This window comes from Apteryx mantelli, chromosome 22 (genome assembly GCF_036417845.1).
Source record: "Apteryx mantelli isolate bAptMan1 chromosome 22, bAptMan1.hap1, whole genome shotgun sequence".
Taxonomy (NCBI): domain Eukaryota; kingdom Metazoa; phylum Chordata; class Aves; order Apterygiformes; family Apterygidae; genus Apteryx; species Apteryx mantelli.
This window is the reverse complement of record NC_089999.1, coordinates 5,923,168-5,939,926: the sequence shown is the minus strand read 5'-3', so window position 1 is coordinate 5,939,926 and position 16,759 is coordinate 5,923,168. Positions and strand designations below refer to the sequence as shown.

The window sequence follows — 16,759 nt, the reverse complement described above, 5'->3', positions numbered from 1 at the left end:
ATGCTGCTGGTAATAAGCTGGAACTTTCAAAGCTGCTTGAGGAAATCTGCTCTTGAAATGAGTTAAGCCAACTTGACTGTGAAAACCATGCAGTTAGAGCCATAATGTTTCAGCCTGTTTCATTTTATGTGACCTCATTTCTTATCTGTACTCATGTGGGCAAAGACAAACAGTGGAAACGTTACTGTTAATGTTGTTTTTGTAAGGATCCCCTTCTGGTGGCTTGAGCCCTTTTGTAAGATGCCAGGAAGCTGTTTATAAATTGGTCTGTCCATTGGGTTTGTCCCTATTGTTTAGGGATTCCTCTGCTCCCACATGGACCTGGCAGTCCTGTCCTAAAATGCCGGGGTGGTGCAAGAATGCTATTTCTGTAACTCTCCACTCCGCATTGGATTCTTAAATGGTAGTTAATCAGACCTCAAGTATTTAGCTGTTCCAAGAAGCAGGATGCTAACTGCAAATATGCATGTTATCATTCGCAGAATCTGACTCCTCTAGTGGGAGCAGGCAGTAGTTCAGGCTCAGCATCCTTCATTCAAACATGAGACAAAACTTGCCAAAAATGTGGCATACTACCAATTGCAGTCCCCACTGAGACCTGAGGTGAGACCACAAACTCCTTTTATTTGGAGTGTTGACAATCCTCTGACTGTAATGAAAGTCAGTACTTCTGGAGATGGATTACTACATTCAACAAACAGTCCTGAACATCAAAGACCATTCACTTAGGAACTGCCATGGACAGCCATGTTGTTTGGATGCTGTAACAACTGCCTCTGGATACTGTGATTCTGAACAGTCTGCTATGCCTGTAGATTTTGGGCTTGGGGTTTTGGTGTTTTGTTGGGGGTTTTTTTGCTTTTGGATGTCTTTTTTTTTTTTTTTTTTCCAGTTTTGGTTGGCATCAGATATAATACGCCAAGCAGACTGGAACTCTATAAAAATGTTGTAACTGGAAAAATGCACAAACGAATATTCAGGCACTTATGTAGGATTGTAGGGGAGGGAGAGAGCAGCTGCTCATCCTGTTGCAAAAGCTAAATATTTTCATGGCAGCACAGTCTCTTCTGCATCCAATTTACCATTTCAGGCAGCATGAGGGTTAGAAAGGCACTGGCCCTTGTAATGCCAGCTCCTGTTCATGGATTTTCCTTTGATTCACTCTGTTTCTGCCTCCATCACATTTCCATGGATCTAGTGAGCCAATTAAAACACCGATCTATTTTTGACATTGTGATGAAACCTAATTGCCTTCTGATAGATCTTAAAACCTCTGTGTAGCTTGGGGCACTGTTCATAAATTCTCTGCTAAAGGAAATGCTTCTGAAGGAGACAAGATCTAGCTGCATTGTATTGTGCACACTGTGGCCTGTGCAAACGGGTTCCAGCGCACTGGAGCCCAAAGCTCTCCTCAGGGAGACATATCATAGATGAGTGTGGAGGGAGAAAGATGATAACCGGGGGTATTGCATCACTGAGTATTGAACACATCTTAGATTGCTAAATTAGGAGGCCGGTCTCCCTGGATAGTCAAAGGAGAGAGCCTGTTTGAAGGAGTGGCTGTTGGAAAGCATGGAGATGTGTGTTAATGTGTATCCCCCTTCACTGGGGTGGAAAACCTGCTTTATTCTTGCAAGCTCTCCCCTGGTACAGCATCTGGCCCAAGAAGCCTCTGAGCTGGATGAGCTTGTAGATGCTGCTGTAACATCAGTTATTAGTCACAAGTTAATTCAGCTAAGAGTTGCTGAAGAAAAACCTGGAGATACCGTGGGCATACTGGAATGTAGGTGGGTAATTGCAAGGTTATTGTCTTTTTTCTTGCAGAGCTGCAAACTGTTCAAAGCCCCAAAATGGATAGGGCTGGAGAGATTTTTTTGTCACTGCTCTATGTTGTGTTCTTCCAGCCTTGATGCCCACCTGATGATGCCTCCTTTCACAGGATTTGGTCAGGCTAATGCTTACATCTGGGTAACTTAAAATCTGAGGCTGGAAGTCCTAGAGGTTACTGTTCTGTAGCTTTATTTTTCTTCAAGTAAGAGATTCTGTGTGTGTGTCCCTGTGTTTATTTGAGTCCAGATTTTGAACCAGATTATCTAAGCAAAATGTGAAAATGACAAAAGTTGTTTTGAGTCATAATTATTTTCTTTACAGTCTAAAATGTTAGACTACTTTCAGCAGTTACTGCTCCTGATGATGGTAGTGGTTAGGTGTGTATACGCTTCAGCAAAGAGTTACTTCAGGGAGACTGCAATCCTTTGACAGTTGTGTATTAAAGAGAGATTATTGTGATTTTCAAGTATAAAAAAAATGACTTTTCTAAGACTTTTTTAATTAACTGAAGAGGAGATCTGGATTTTAAGTAAGCTGGGCTACAGATGGAAAGGCATTTTCTTTTAATTACTCCTCATTATTTCCAAAACTGTTATATGATGTTTGGCAACGGGAGGGAGGTGAGGGATCAGGCAGCTGTTGGTGCCTAGTGCCAGGGGACCAACCATTGCCCCTTGGGAGAAAAGGTGGCAGGCTGGGCATAAACTTCCTGTAGGCCAGGTCTGGCCCATGATCCAGCTATTGGACTACATCCGTCTACATAATGTTGGTGTGTTGACAAACATGGTTTTCTTTCCAAAAAGATAAATTATAGCTGTTGTCAAGCAGAAGCACTTTTGTTCATACGGGCCACCTCTAAAACTCTGGAAATTGGGAAAAATCAGTAAGTACAGGCCAGGATAAAAACAAAATAAATATTTTTAAGCTTTTAAGATACTAGCAAAATAATAAAAAGAAGAAAATCCCTGAAGGGATAAGCTCTATTGAGGAGATGTTAGAGCTACTAACAAGTGAATTGGTTCTTTTCCTCATTGAACACGCAGCGAGATGTCTTGCAGGTACCTTCCTCTAGACCATGGTTAAGGACTTGTGCCTGATTTCAGTTGGTCTCATCCAGAGAGCATATCTGTGTTTGAGGCCACTGGGAAAAGACAGTGATGAGGTATGGGCCAAAGTGCTTCTGGAGACATGCTCAAGGCTACCTTATTTCTCCCTGGAAAGGCTGCTGGCTATTTTATCCCAGAGCATAGCTGATATTCTGTCTGGATGGTTGAAAACCACAGTAGCTGCCCAGAGCTCATTCTGGAGCAAATAAAAATGACAGGCATAGTTGAGAAGAAGCACGAGGATGAGCTACCTAAGATAAAACTTGCCTCTTACTTGTTGTATCTACACACCTTTTGGTAGCGTTCCTAGAGTGAGAGAGCTCTTGAGCTTCTAGATGGGATACAGTGTCCTCAGTTTCTGGAAAGATGTCATTCATCTTTGTGACCAGGGCTATGCAATCACTTCTTTTTTGCAGTCACCATTTCAAGATTAGCTAAGTGTAATGTGCTTTCCTAGGGGCTATGCTCAGACCAACCTAGCCACTGAGGTGGGTGCAGAATGCTGTGTGCTTAGTAAGTGGGGTGTGAATTCATATCTTCAGGGCTGGGAGGGCCTCTAACCCACCTAGCCCGACCTGTATCATTAAATTACAGCCAGTTATCTCTGTGTGGAGTGCAAAAGCTCATGTTTAAGTTAAAAAATGTTCTTTTCTAGAAGGGAAATCAACCTGGACCCAAGGACATTAAGGGATAGAGAAAACACCTTTCCTTCAGCATTTTGTTCCAGGGATAATCACTCTGTAACAAATGTGAACCAGATGATTCATTTGGATTTTTCTGACTTCTACTCTCAGCCATTTTTCTGGTTCTTGCTATGCCTTTCTTCACTTGATTAGAACTCTTAGAATTGCCATTTTTTTCTCCCCATGATAGAACTTACACACTGTAATCAAATTGCCTCACCAATCTATAACAGTAAAAAAACAGCAATGTCTTTAAGCTAGAATCCACTTCTCTTAAAATTACTGGTTACTACCTTTTTTTAACAGCTCAGTCACATTAATCATCCTGCCAGTAATGCCAGTTCCATCACATTTTTTCCAGTTCCTTCTGCTTACAAATCCCATGACATGGATGCAATGGCATCTGCTCTGTTTGAGTTTCTGCCTAGGGCTGAAGGTGTTGGGGTTAACTGTGTGGCCCGTGGAACAATTTTTCTAACTGATGCCTCTTTCTTTGTGCGGTAGTTGGAATTGGATGTTTCTGAGCTGAAACTCCTCTCTGTCAGAAAGAAAAGGCTCTTGCAAGCCTCTTCAGTTTGGTCCTGCATTGCTCCATGTTCACTGGCAGTCAGAAGCCAGCCTGTACTTTGGAGCATTTGTGTTGGTCTTTAACAGTAAACTGGTATTTGGGTTGGTCCGCTGTTTCTGGGGATCTGCTGGATCGAGGGGATTTGGAGAAGCCCCTCCCAGTCTTTTTAGGCAGCTGTTTTAATGTGCATCAAGCCACCTTAGTGCCAGGGTCAGCTATGTTTGTGTGTGGCTCTGGTTTTAGTTACAAATGAAAAGAAATAAATGAAATTAAACTTCTGTTTATTAAGAAAACTGTGCTTTCCTAACTGCTTCCAGGGGAAACATTTAATCCATGAGGTTAGGGATTTAAATTCTGCCTTACCTGTTACTCTTAACGTCTCCTGAACACTGTTTTCTCTGTTCAAAAAGGGACTAAACTTTGGACTATGTATGCAAAGCCTGTGGGTAGCCCTATCAGTGAAGAAAGAGTGGAATAGACTTTGGAGTATATCATACACATTTGAGGGACTCTAGGCTCTTCAGATCTCCCTGAACCTGTAACTCGTCTGCTTTTAGTACATCATATATGTAGATTAAAGAACCTGTGACTTTTACTCCACAGCTGACCAAGCTGTGTGGTCTTGGTGAAGCCATTTCCCTCCTGATTTTTCTCTTCTACCCTGATTTTCTCTTTTTGGACTATAGGATCTTCAGGGTGAGCAATGTCACTTGACCACAGGAATGAGTTTCAACTCTGAAATTAGTGGGAATGTGAAGAAGGAGTTTTGTTAGTATAACCTTTACCATACAGTCAGTCACATCTGAACTGCAGATGCTGTTGCAGGGTAAAAGATGAGTCTCTAGATTTGGACAAGTTAACCGGAATGTCATCCTATGTTAATCCAGCTACAGTGTTTCTGTAGCTCTGGGACATTTGCACAGACCTACTTTCAACACAAAAATGTCGCTTACCCCTTTTAGGAGTACCGTGTGTCATCAGAAACAGTGCTCGTTCCCTTCCTTAATGGCATGCTGCCCCAAAAGAACTGAATTGAACACTGACTCACTGGAAAGTGCCCTTTTCACCTGCGGCATCCCGGGGTTTCCTTCTGCAGCATCTCCTCGGCTTACCAGCATAGGCTGGCCCTGGTGTCACGGGTGCCTTGCTGCTGCCGAGGGTGGTTCCAGCTCTGTGAAAAGGGTGTGACAAGGCCAGGTATGTCAAACACACGCACACCACATTGTGCTGCTTCTCTGAGTACCTCTCCCTGGTTTGTTTGGACTAGGTGACGGAGCTTTTGTTTAAATACATGAATCCTGGAAATATAAAGACTTCACTCCTGATACAGTTTTGCGGGTAAGATCAACAGAGAGAAATCTGAAATCGTCACCCACTGCTCCTTGGCAGATGCACACAAGCTCTTCAGCTGTCACTTTATTCCTTCGCTTGTAGTTAGCTTTTGTAGTTTTACTACAGGTACGACAGGCTGGAGCCGCTCCCATTGTGAGCACCTGAACACTTTTATCTCTTTGAAGACTTTTGCTTTTGAAATGAGATTTCTCTTGGCTGCTCTTAGCTCAAAGGTGGAAATGTACAGGGAGTGGGGTGAAACTGTTTTCAGCACAGGGAATCTCGGAGCAATTTTACTTCCTTTGAAGATGCATGTTGTTCCTGGAGCAACTTCTGTGGAACAGGAAAATTGTCGGGGGCCGAGCAGGAAGCAGTGAGGCTGGCAGCACCTTCCAGTGTGCCCTGCCATTCCTGCACAGTGTTGTCGCTTCCCTGACAGCAATCTCCTGTGTGACTGTAGACGGTTCTGGGAGCTGAAACTATGCAAGCAGCTTTCTTGGTGCATGGATTTGTTCTTAAAAACAGTTCTGAAGGCAGGGGTATGTGGCCCATGCAGAGTTTACTATTGCTGATACTGCTTTGAGCCCTGTGATTTTTGCCAGCCAGTATACAATTCCACCAATCCATATTTTGTAAGCATCTGTGTTGATCTGTAAAATAATAAAGTAAAGGGAACTGATTAATTAGGGCCACCACGTTGACAGGCTCATGCGGGGGGCACCTTTGAGCAGGTAAGCGGACCCCAGGCTGTAGATCCCAAATTGCTCACACAAGTCTGCTCCCCGCCCAGGAGAGGCAGGTGCCGCCGCTGAGGGAGCCTGAGGCAGCGTGGGGAGACGCTCTTCCCCCTGCAGGGGGCGGGAACCGAGGGGCGCGCGGCCCTCGGGGCGGCCGTTGGGCGGCCGTTGGCGCGGGGCGCGCGGCCCCCGGGGCGGCCGTTGGCGCGGGGCGCGCGGTTGCGCGCGGCCGGCGGGGCGGGGCGCGCGAGGGCTGGGCGGAGCCTGGGCCGCGGCCCGCCCCGCCCGCGCAGCTGTCAGAGGCGGCGGCGGCGGCCGGTCCCGCAGGCAGGCGGCTGAGGCGGGCCGGGGATGCGGCGCTGAGCGCGCTCCGCCGCCACTCCGCGCGGGCTCCTGCGCGCCGCGGTTGCCTCCCGCCGCCCATGATGTGCCTGGAAAGCGACGGCTCCTCCGGCAGCAGCCCGGGCTGCGGCGGGCGGCTCCGAGCCGGCGACGAGGAGGAGGAGGAGGACGGCGAGCGGGGCTGCTGCGGCCGCGGCGCCGAGGGCGAGGTGCAGACCCTGTCGGGCCGGATGAACCCGCCGGCGGCCGCCAAGAACCCCGAGCGCCCGGCCGCCCGCCACAAGGCGCCGAGCCTCGGCCGGGCCCGCGTGGCGGCCGCGGGCATCCTCAGCGTGGGCAACGTGCTCAACTACCTGGACCGGTACACGGTGGCAGGTGAGGAGGACCCGGCCCGGCCCGCTGCCCGCGGCCTCCCCGCCCGTGAGGGGCGCCGGGCTCCTCCGCTGGGCGCAGCCGCTCAGGCGGGGCAGGCACCGGGGAGCGGGGCGGCAGGCTGCGGTTGGCGCCCGCCGCGCGGACCCTCGCGTATTGTTCTCTAGTTTGCCCGAATGTTATCGCAAATAAAAAGCGGCGTCCTTTGTTTTTCTAGGCTTGGTGGTGGAGTACATCTTCTTTTCTTTTCTTTCTTTTTCTTTTTGGAAAGGACTGATGTGGGTAGCGCTGACAAACGCGGAGGGCACTTTGTGCGGTTTCGGGGACTGATGGGAGAAGCGTTATTGATCTTAGGAACAGTATAAACGCGGTGGGTGACAGGTGCAGCCGCTGTCAGATAAACACAATGCGCTGGGAAAGGGGGGAGATGGGATCGCGTTCACTTCTGTGTCTTTGGAGGAAAATCACGCTGAAGCAGCTCACCTCTGCTTTGTTTTGCTGAGTCCCTCTAATGTGGAAAACCAGGCTGTCCTTTAGTCCTTTCCAAGGAGGGTCCCTTCCCTGCAGAACTCGCAAGTAGGTGCCAACAGAGCTGCCTGATAGTTCTTGCTGGCTGGCGGGGGGTGATATGCAGAAGCAGCAGCACGGCAGCCGCAGTGCACTTTGCAAAGTGTCTATTTTCTTGAGATAAACGTTTTAAAATCATGTACTCCCTGACAGATGCACTTCACCAGCTGCATTGCATGAAAGGCACTATGTGCCTCAGTGATTAGCACTACTGTGAAGCTTGGTTTTGAAACAAATGTGTGTTAGGATGCTTACTGTACAGTCCCTAGAGGGGACTCCTCATTTATTCTTGTCAGGCAATAACAGCAGGGAGGAAAATGATTATTGAACTTTTGCTAATTAGGAATGAAGTAGGCTTGTTGATATTCAACTGTCTTATGTGATTAAAAAATAATACATATTCTGTGTTTGGTAATACTGATAATTCTATCTTCAGAGTTTGTAAATGGACTTTGTGCATGCATAAATTTTGCACTATGCATATAGGTATTTTAACCTCTAGGACTAAATGCAGTATTAAACAAATCAGCATATATGTTTATACTATATTAAAATAATGTATGCTTGTAGGGCAGTAAAAGCGTGCAAAGGACATAAATCTAGTCACTTGTCAGAATAAGTTGGCCAGGTTGGTTTTGTTTTGTTTGAGATAGGGACATTGGGAGGATTAGAAAGAAAATTTAGCTACCACAATTGCTGTGGCTTTTTTACTATTACTTTTAGATAGGGCTTGCTCTTTAAGAAAATGTAAAGGCCACGTCTTGGGAGGTATTGCGTATTCATTTGATGCTAAGCATGCTACGGGAGGATGCTTGAAGATGCAAGGACTGAAGGATATTGTAGTTTGCTCCTGCACCCTCAAATAGGAATCTCTTTGGAAGAGAGAATGACCACAAAGAACTGTATTTCTCTAGTACAATGAAGGCTTCTTTTTCAGGAAACTACTCCCTCCCGCCACCCCCAGGTACACTCAGTGTTTTTATATATTTAAAAAAAAAAATTTATTATCTTGTTTATCCCTTTGCTGTAGCAGTTTCAGCAAAGAGCCATGTCATCTAATTTTTCTGCCCACAAGAGCAGAAGGCATGGGATGCTCTGACAAGGGAGGGAGGAATTATCTTCCTTTGTGGGAAGACTGCAAAGTGCCCGACCAAAGAGAGGATACAGACTCCTGCCTACTGTAGTGTGGTATCATCAGTCCCAAATTGTGATTGCTGGTATTCCTAGGAGAAGCTCTGGTTTTGGTGTGGCCAGTAATTGCCCTGTGAAACTTATCTGTTAGCTTTCTGTTTGATATCAAATGTTTAAGATCAGACAACAGACTTTCCTCTGTGGCAGGTGGGGGGGAATCAAATTTTGCACAATATTTTTGTGTTCTGTCAGTCAGTACTTATTTTTCAAACTAATGTCTTATAAAGTGCAAATCCAAAACATGGAATAATTTAAATCCAATCTGATAAAAAAGCTGTGGTAATAAAAATCATGTGGCTGTTGGGCTCAAAACTGACTTTTATAAAGTGTTCTTTAAAAGCAATCTTTACTTTTATATTTTGAGTTTCAGTGCATGCTTATGTGATGTGCACTTACGTATGAATCAGGCTAGCGTTTGAATATTCAGTTCATGTCTCAAGACTGGTAATAATTACAGAATACAGCTCTTCAGACCTTCAAAGTGCTTTGCAAATATGAATTGTTGCAGCAACATAATAAGGGAGTTTAACATTAGCCACATTATGGCAGGGGAAGTAGAGTCTAAAGCTATGATTTACCTAGGCCAATGAACTGTTGTGAGAACTAGATCTAATTTCTGGATTCAGCTATTCTCCTGCTACTTGAAACAAGTGTTCAAAGAGCAGTGGGAACCAATGGAAATTGGTTCCTCAGGATTTGTGTCTAGGGTGATCCCTCGTGTGAGTTCTCTGACGTCAGATAAAAATTGACCTTTGTCATTAACCTTTCTCTTGTTGTCTTATGAGAGTCTCTCTATCTCACTTTTTTTTTTTTTCCCAATAAATGAAAGTGTTGGGAGCTTTGGGAGTTCTTCCTGCTGTCAAATTTAGTCGAAGCAGGTCAGTGGCCCCAGAAGTGATTAGTAGGCAGCCGACAGACAGACATAAGCAAACAGACAACATAGTTGTATGGGCACTATTCTACACATACACTTTCTATCAGATCTTATTTTAAAACTTACTGCAACCATTTTGGCCTTCCTGGTCACCAATGTGTGTTTTTAAAGCAAAGTTGCGTTTAATCAGTAGAAAAGAAGAAGATGCATGGAGTTCTTTGTTGGAAATGTAATCCCCTGAGCATTTTCCATAATTTTTTAACATAAGTACACAGAAGTTAGATAATATGTATCCAGTCAATGCAAGGAGATCTTATGTAATAAAAGGAAAACTCTAGGCTGACCTCTCCTATAATAAATCTTGCTCCTTATTGCTAAAAGATATTCCAAAAAGCAAATGTGATGTTTCTTGGTGTTTACACTCCTACCTCTGAATATGAGGAAATTGTGTAGAATGTGTCATTCTTGGGCAATCTTTTTCAGGTGCAACAAATGAGGAAGTAGCTGTCTGTTTCCCTAGTTTTGGTTTCAATGACTCCCCAGTAGGGATGAAACGAGTTTAGGATGAGATGTGTCTTCCCATATTTGGGACATTGCATGATAGAAGTTCAGTGCGGTTTCTGATATACAGGGCATATGCAGCTTCATACCTGAGCCTAAGTTACAACTCTTTTGTGAATCCGTGATGGAATGAGGCCTCTGCCAAGGAGGCAGAGTGGCCTGTTTCCTGCAGTTTAAGAATAATGTTTTTCCAATAGTTTCAAAATAAAAAGCCCGAGCAGTAACAGTGGGTCTTTCAGTAACGTCTTTATGTTTACCCAGTGCTGGAAATTCCCAGTTTGTATGGGGAATGTCAGAATATAATGATATTTGAGAGAAGCCATCCCAAACAAAAGGTTGGAGTGCCTCTGCTGTGGCTCTTCAAAAGAAAAGGTTGAAAACCCTGTGCTGAGCATTACTGTCTTGAAGGAAAATGATCCTCTGCAATTTTCTTAATGGATCTTTGATCATACTGAAAACAGTTGCCTGTGGAAAAAGCATTCTTTCAAAAGCTGTGATATTTTGCTGCTATTAGGAAAGGAAAGAGTAAGGCAATGGGAAAACTAATGAAACCATAATAGATCACTTCTGAAACTGCAGGACAGCATTCCAGCCATCTAGTGATGCTGGGACATATCCTCTTCCTTAATGAAGTTTTGGGGAAAGTCATCTTACCTTCAGAAGCTTGGAATGTGGTTTCATAATTATGTCATGAATGACCTTTTACTGTGCCTGCTGTTGGCGATGAAAATAGTCTTGCTTCATTAGGGTGTCACCTCCACCTTCTAATTCAGACGCTACTTCCTGGCATTTCTGTAGTGCCTTTAATTTAAAGGTAATGATTTAATTAAGCTGGAGAGCTACCAAGCAAAGTAAATGAGTCTTACAGACCCACTACAGAAGGGGAAACAGAGTGGTAGAGTGTCAGTGACTTGCCCATAGTAATGCAGCTAGTGGCAGAGTCTTGCCTGGTATTAGTCCATCCTTGAGGTTCTGTATCTCTGTGACACAAAGTAAGCCATAGCTTTCGGTCTGCTGTTTTTGTCTTGTAAATGTCTGTAACTTGCTAATAACCATATTTGTGTTAATTAGCCTCTCATTACAACACATAGTTGCAAATACCATTCTTTGAAGATACTTAAATGCAAATGATTATTGAAAGTTGAAAGTCAAGTTTAAAACTATGTAACATAAGCTATAACTGAAGGATTAGGAAAGGTTCAAAGCTAATTCTTAAATGTAAAGACATTCAAGAGTTAAGCCAAAACTGCTTTTTATTACTTCTGAGTTCACATTTGAGATAGTAATATATTACCTTATAAGCATATTTCATACTGAATGATCTTCATGCAATCTAAGAGCTAAAACATGCAATGCTATAAAGAGACCCCCTTATCCCAATTGTAACGAGACTATGCTCAGTGCTTATAGTTTGAGGGAGGAAACCATTAAGCGGCAGGGCAAGCTCTTCATTTTTCACCTCTTGTTGAGCTAATCTCAATCTTACTATTACCTAGGACTCATCTGTGGAAGGAGTGCAATTTTGGAAAACATTAGAAGAAAATATTGACAGATCTTACTCTAGCCAGCAGTATTGCTAGCTCGTGCAAGGCACATTGTTATTGCAGTGAGGATTTGCAAATGGACAACAATGGTTTCCTTGAGAAATAGGTGTTACTGGCTCGAAATTTGAGAAGCACTGCACTGTGACCAAAAGCTAGAAGGACAAACTCACGTATTTCACAAATGTGCAATAGAAAGCACTCTGCCGCACGATTACAAGGACCATATAGCATCATCTAGTTCTCCACTGATGGTTCTTCCCCTGTGTGATGGCCATTATTGCATAGTCAGCTACTTCCTGTTTGCTAGCTCTTATGAGAATTGGTAGGATTTGATCCAGAGAATTTTACATTTCAAGTGAAGTCGTCTTATGTTTAATCATAGTATTTTTCTTCCTTGTGACATAGTTTGCCAGATAGTTACTATCTTTGTTATTACATGCAGATTTTCCTGTTTGACTCCGAGATCCTCTTTCATGCATGTTGATTAATTTTATCCCCAAAGCATCCAAGTCATCATAGTCTGTGAATGTGGCCTTCATTATATAGAGTTAAGACTCATAAATATTGAGTGTGTTCTTAAGAATAGTGTGATAATGTGATTAGTCCCTTGATCTCTGAGACTGTCAATACCAGAAGCCATGTACTAAAGCTTCTATGCTCAAAAGTGTAAGAATTTTATGATCGTTCCTTCAAGATTTTTTTTTAAACAGCATGCCAAGCTGTGACGGGGTTAAATTCCACCAGTAGACTTGTTTTTAGTTGTCCCTTAATATTATGCATGTATTCCTTATTGCTTCTGGCAGACTATAACCCAGAAGCAACTAAACTGCACACTAGGTATTAGTTCTACAGTCAGTTTGCCCTGTTTAGGGGTATCATATTAGAAGCGCGCACTGCCTGTATTTGCTGAATGATAAATCTGTTCTCAACATATAAGTGAGATCTTAAAAATTTCTTGGAAAATATTGTTTACTTATAGACGTCTAATGAGATGCATATGTACATGTAGGAGATTCTTTGGAACAGATTGCTGGTTATTCCTCAGCTTGAATTTTATTTTATTTTTTTCTTTTCTGAAAATAGTTGCTTGGATAACTATGGCAGGACTATGTACGTTGCCATTTGGTTGCCTGCCTCATACAAAGACCTCGAGGTACTTCATAACTGTTAATAAAGGTTCAGGTTGCAGATTCTGGACATTCAGTGGAAAATCATAATGTTATTTTACAGGCAGCAATTAGGAAATTCAGAGATCAGATTTTTCACTGAGCTGCTTGTTTGCAGCATCATTGCTTTATTAGTCTTACAGACCAGGACATCATAGTGCAGCTTCTAGTGAAGGAGGTGGTGCACCCAGGGTCCTTATAATCTAGGTGTATTGAGAGAGATCAGACAGCTGTAGGGTGACAGATGGGAGAGTCTGAGAAGACAAGATCCAGTATTGATTAGTGTGACAGACCCTAGCTCCAGCAAATTAGCTTATACGACCTATTTGGTAGGCAGCACAGCCAAAGACTGGATGACGGATTTCAAGGAGGACAGTGGTATCTTTCACCACGTGTTCACAGAGAGGATCTACCAAGTGTGAGGAGCATCACGGGAGAACGTATGAAGTTGTCTGTCAGAAATGGGCAATGGAGGATGACACTTCTGTCTAAGAATTTTCTACAATTTGGCACAGTGGATGTAGGGTGATGATTGTTATAGAAAAAATAACCTATGCTCAAAATCAGGTCTGCGAAGGACCTGTGAAATGCTTAAGGTACTGTGAAAGTTAATGAGAGTTAAGCGGAATGTGCTTGGGCTGAGAGCCCAAAGAGGTATAAATGAGGCGTCCAACTCCTGCTGATTTCCAGAGAAATTTGGATACTGAACTTGCTTGGCTCTCTTGAAAATTGCGTTCTTGGAGAACTGATCTGAAATTATTGGTCTGAAAGTCAAACAGCAGATCTGAGATAAGTAAAGGCAGAATCAAAAAAAAAAATCAAACAAAAAGCCAAGAAACAAAAATCACCAGGACAAATACCCCCCAACCTTAGTTCTGAGTTCTAACTATTAGAACCTCCCTTTGGGCTTTGCACTATTAAAATAGTTCACCACGCTATTCATAGAATGACTACTTTACTTCAAATTGGCACACACAATAGGCATTTCTTACACTCTTTTTTTTGACACATCTGTTTTCATTGTTTTGTGGGTGTTTCTGCCTTGTGTAACCCAGCTACTTCTCTAGAGTTGCAGGGAGAGGAAGTGAAAGGAAGGGAACACTAATTTCCATGCTTCTTGCCGTGGTATAAATAACCAGGAAAGTGAGAATGTAAGGGATGCTGGATGACTAATGGGATGTAGAATCCTTCACCTTTTAGGTCATAACTTTGGTCCTATTCCCAGTCAGGAGTGGCTGAAAGTTTCCTTTGGAGGGCTCTTAGACTTATTCGGGACTCTGTGGTGGTCTTTTTCATGATGCTTCTCATGATGCTGTGTGCTTCACGAAAGCCTCTGCATAACCTATGGCTGGGAACCATCGTGTTATCTCTCAAAATATGAAATGACAGACAAAACCCCTGAGTTCTTCTGTCAGGCTGATCCTTTTAGGCATCAGTGAAGCATGCTGTGAGGGCAGCATTGCTGCTTTCACCCATTTCGTGCTTTGTATGTTTTTGAGGGAATAAGTATCAGTCATCCCTCTCCAGAATTGTTAATCTTCTACCAAAACTGTAATCGTAGAACAATTTTAAATGAAGAGAAGGGAGAGAAATACAGAAGAAAAACTCGGTCATGTTCAGCTTTATGCCTTGCCAGACCTCAATTCAGCCTTCAGCGGTATGAATGTACCAAGCTTATGTTGTTGGTGAACAATATTGTCTCCTACTGTTTTTTGTGAATACTTTTCCTATGCTTCTGCTGGTGGCCAGCAACTGCAGTGGCTGAACAGAAGAGCAGAGGGAAAAGATCAGGGTTAGACAGGGAATAGCTGCAGTAGCAGCTTGGAGCTTAGCTGGAATGAGAAAAGCACATGGTGGAATGAAAATCCTTTTAACCTTGGCATGTGATGAAGATTTTCTTATTTTAAGACTTCATTGAACCAAAAGTGCTGTAATCCATTTTACTCCTTGTTCAGGCTTCTACCAATAATTATGTAAATAATAGAACACAGTTAATTATTTCTGTTTCATAGTTTGCCATTTTCTTTTATTCCTTTTAGACACATTGTTATTACCTTAGAACATGAGCCCTGTGTTCTTGGCAACATGGGAAAAACAGGAGTGGGTGAAATGACAGACCCAACAGGACTCCTGTTTGCTTGAAGCCTGCAGGGCTTAAATTAAACCCATCTGAAAGTTAGGTTTGATTCAGATGGCTGCCCTATGATTTGGTGATCTGCTTTCCCTGCCTACTCTCATTTCAGAGAGATGATCCTTTGGGAAAGTAAAGCAATGCAGATGTGAAGAAAGGGTCTTGCCCCATTGTTGATCTGCAATTTTCATTTCCTTCTGTCAGCCACCTATTTATTTCATGATTTGTGCCTGTGTTGTAGTGATGACCTTGCATGTTTTGTATATATGCTGGTGTATATAGCTGCTTTAGCAAAGTTGTGCTACCAGATGTGCAGGTCTGGAAGTCTGCAAACAGCTGTGTGCTCTTATTGTGTACCTCGTCAGTGGGACATTTAATTTGAAGATGTGAGACTAACGAGATATTGATTTCCTGCATATTGATGCTGAGATCACCCAAAAGATATTGGATTCTCCTTTTTACATTGCTAGTAGTGTTGTTGGGCTGTTTTCTCCAACAGGCTTATGCTTGTAAACTCTATTCCGGCTAGATGCGCTGCAGCTTGGCTGTCCTCAACAGCACAAGTTAAATAACTTGATGTGACATGGGCTGACCAAGATGTACTGTTATCCAGGCTTTAATAATTGAGGAGGTTTTTGTATGAAATGTTGGTTATGGAACACTGAATTGGGACTGTTTAAGCAGTTTGGATCAGGGATCAGTTTTGTGCAGTTCCAAGCATATTGTCAGCACTAAACAGTAATTAGTATAGAATTGCAACACTATTAATAAACATTAGCTGTGTAAGTTAGGAAATGAACTATGCAATAAGTTTAAGGAAAAATGATTACTTCATTTTTTTTCCTAATACACTAATGTGGCTCCTAAAGAGTTTTCAGTGTGTGTGCTTGTATGCTAAGCTATTAGAGCTCAAATACAGCTGCAGCTATACTAATCTTAAAACATTTATAGTAGTCTTGCTATTTCTCCTAGCAGCCAGAAATGCTGACTAACTTTAAGGATAACAATCTTTATATATTCAGGAACAAATGCCCCCAAGGGCCGCTGGTGACAGCTACAATGCTCTGATTAGAACTGAGAGTTCCTGATCCGCTCAGTCTTGGAAGTATTAGTCCCTTCCTGATGGGGAAGAGAAAAGGGGGACAGAAGCAATGTACTGTGATACTATCAGGGGATGAGAGATGACATCTCTTTGCAATTTTTAAGGATTTTGTAGCCCGGAGGTGCTTTTGTCCCAGTAGCAGAAATACCAATAGGACATCCAAGGAAGAATGCTTGGAAGTGCAAACACTGATCTTTCCATGATGTTTTTGCTATAATAAGATACAGAAAATAATGAGGTGTGGGTTTCTAGCTGTTTGTTTTGACTATAATAACAACATACTGAGATTCCAGAGCTTCTGATGCTCAATATTAAGCAGTGGCGCTTGGGACGCTAAAAAGTGTGTGTGTATGCATGTGTGTGTTCTCTTTCCAAGCAGTATTAATGCAAAGGAAAATTCCCCCCTCAGATGAGATGAATCCTGGTGTTTCTTTCATCTCTGTTTGCATACAGATTGCATAAACAATTACACAGTCCCTAGTAAAGAAAATCTTGAGTCACTAGTCAAAATGTGAGTGTGCTGGATGGTAATTCTGGCCAAAGATTGTATGCTTGCCTGCAAGTACTCCATACAGTGACTATCTTCTGCCTTTTACTCCTCTCCTTCCTCCCCAGCAGCCTTTTTTAGCTGTTAAGGGAATGACCAACTTAAA

General features: G+C 43.0%; 1 protein-coding gene across 1 annotated transcript in view; it reads left to right on the top strand.

Moving 5' to 3' along the window:
- The first annotated feature begins 6,652 nt into the window (after positions 1-6,652).
- The window catches only part of LOC106493356 (SPNS lysolipid transporter 2, sphingosine-1-phosphate), a 145,682-nt gene continuing 135,575 nt past the window's right edge, over positions 6,653-16,759 (top strand). The window contains exon 1 of the mRNA XM_067309655.1: positions 6,653-6,973. Within this exon, the coding sequence (XP_067165756.1) occupies positions 6,679-6,973 (295 nt within the window). The 5' untranslated portion in view covers positions 6,653-6,678. The remainder of the gene's footprint in view (positions 6,974-16,759) is intronic.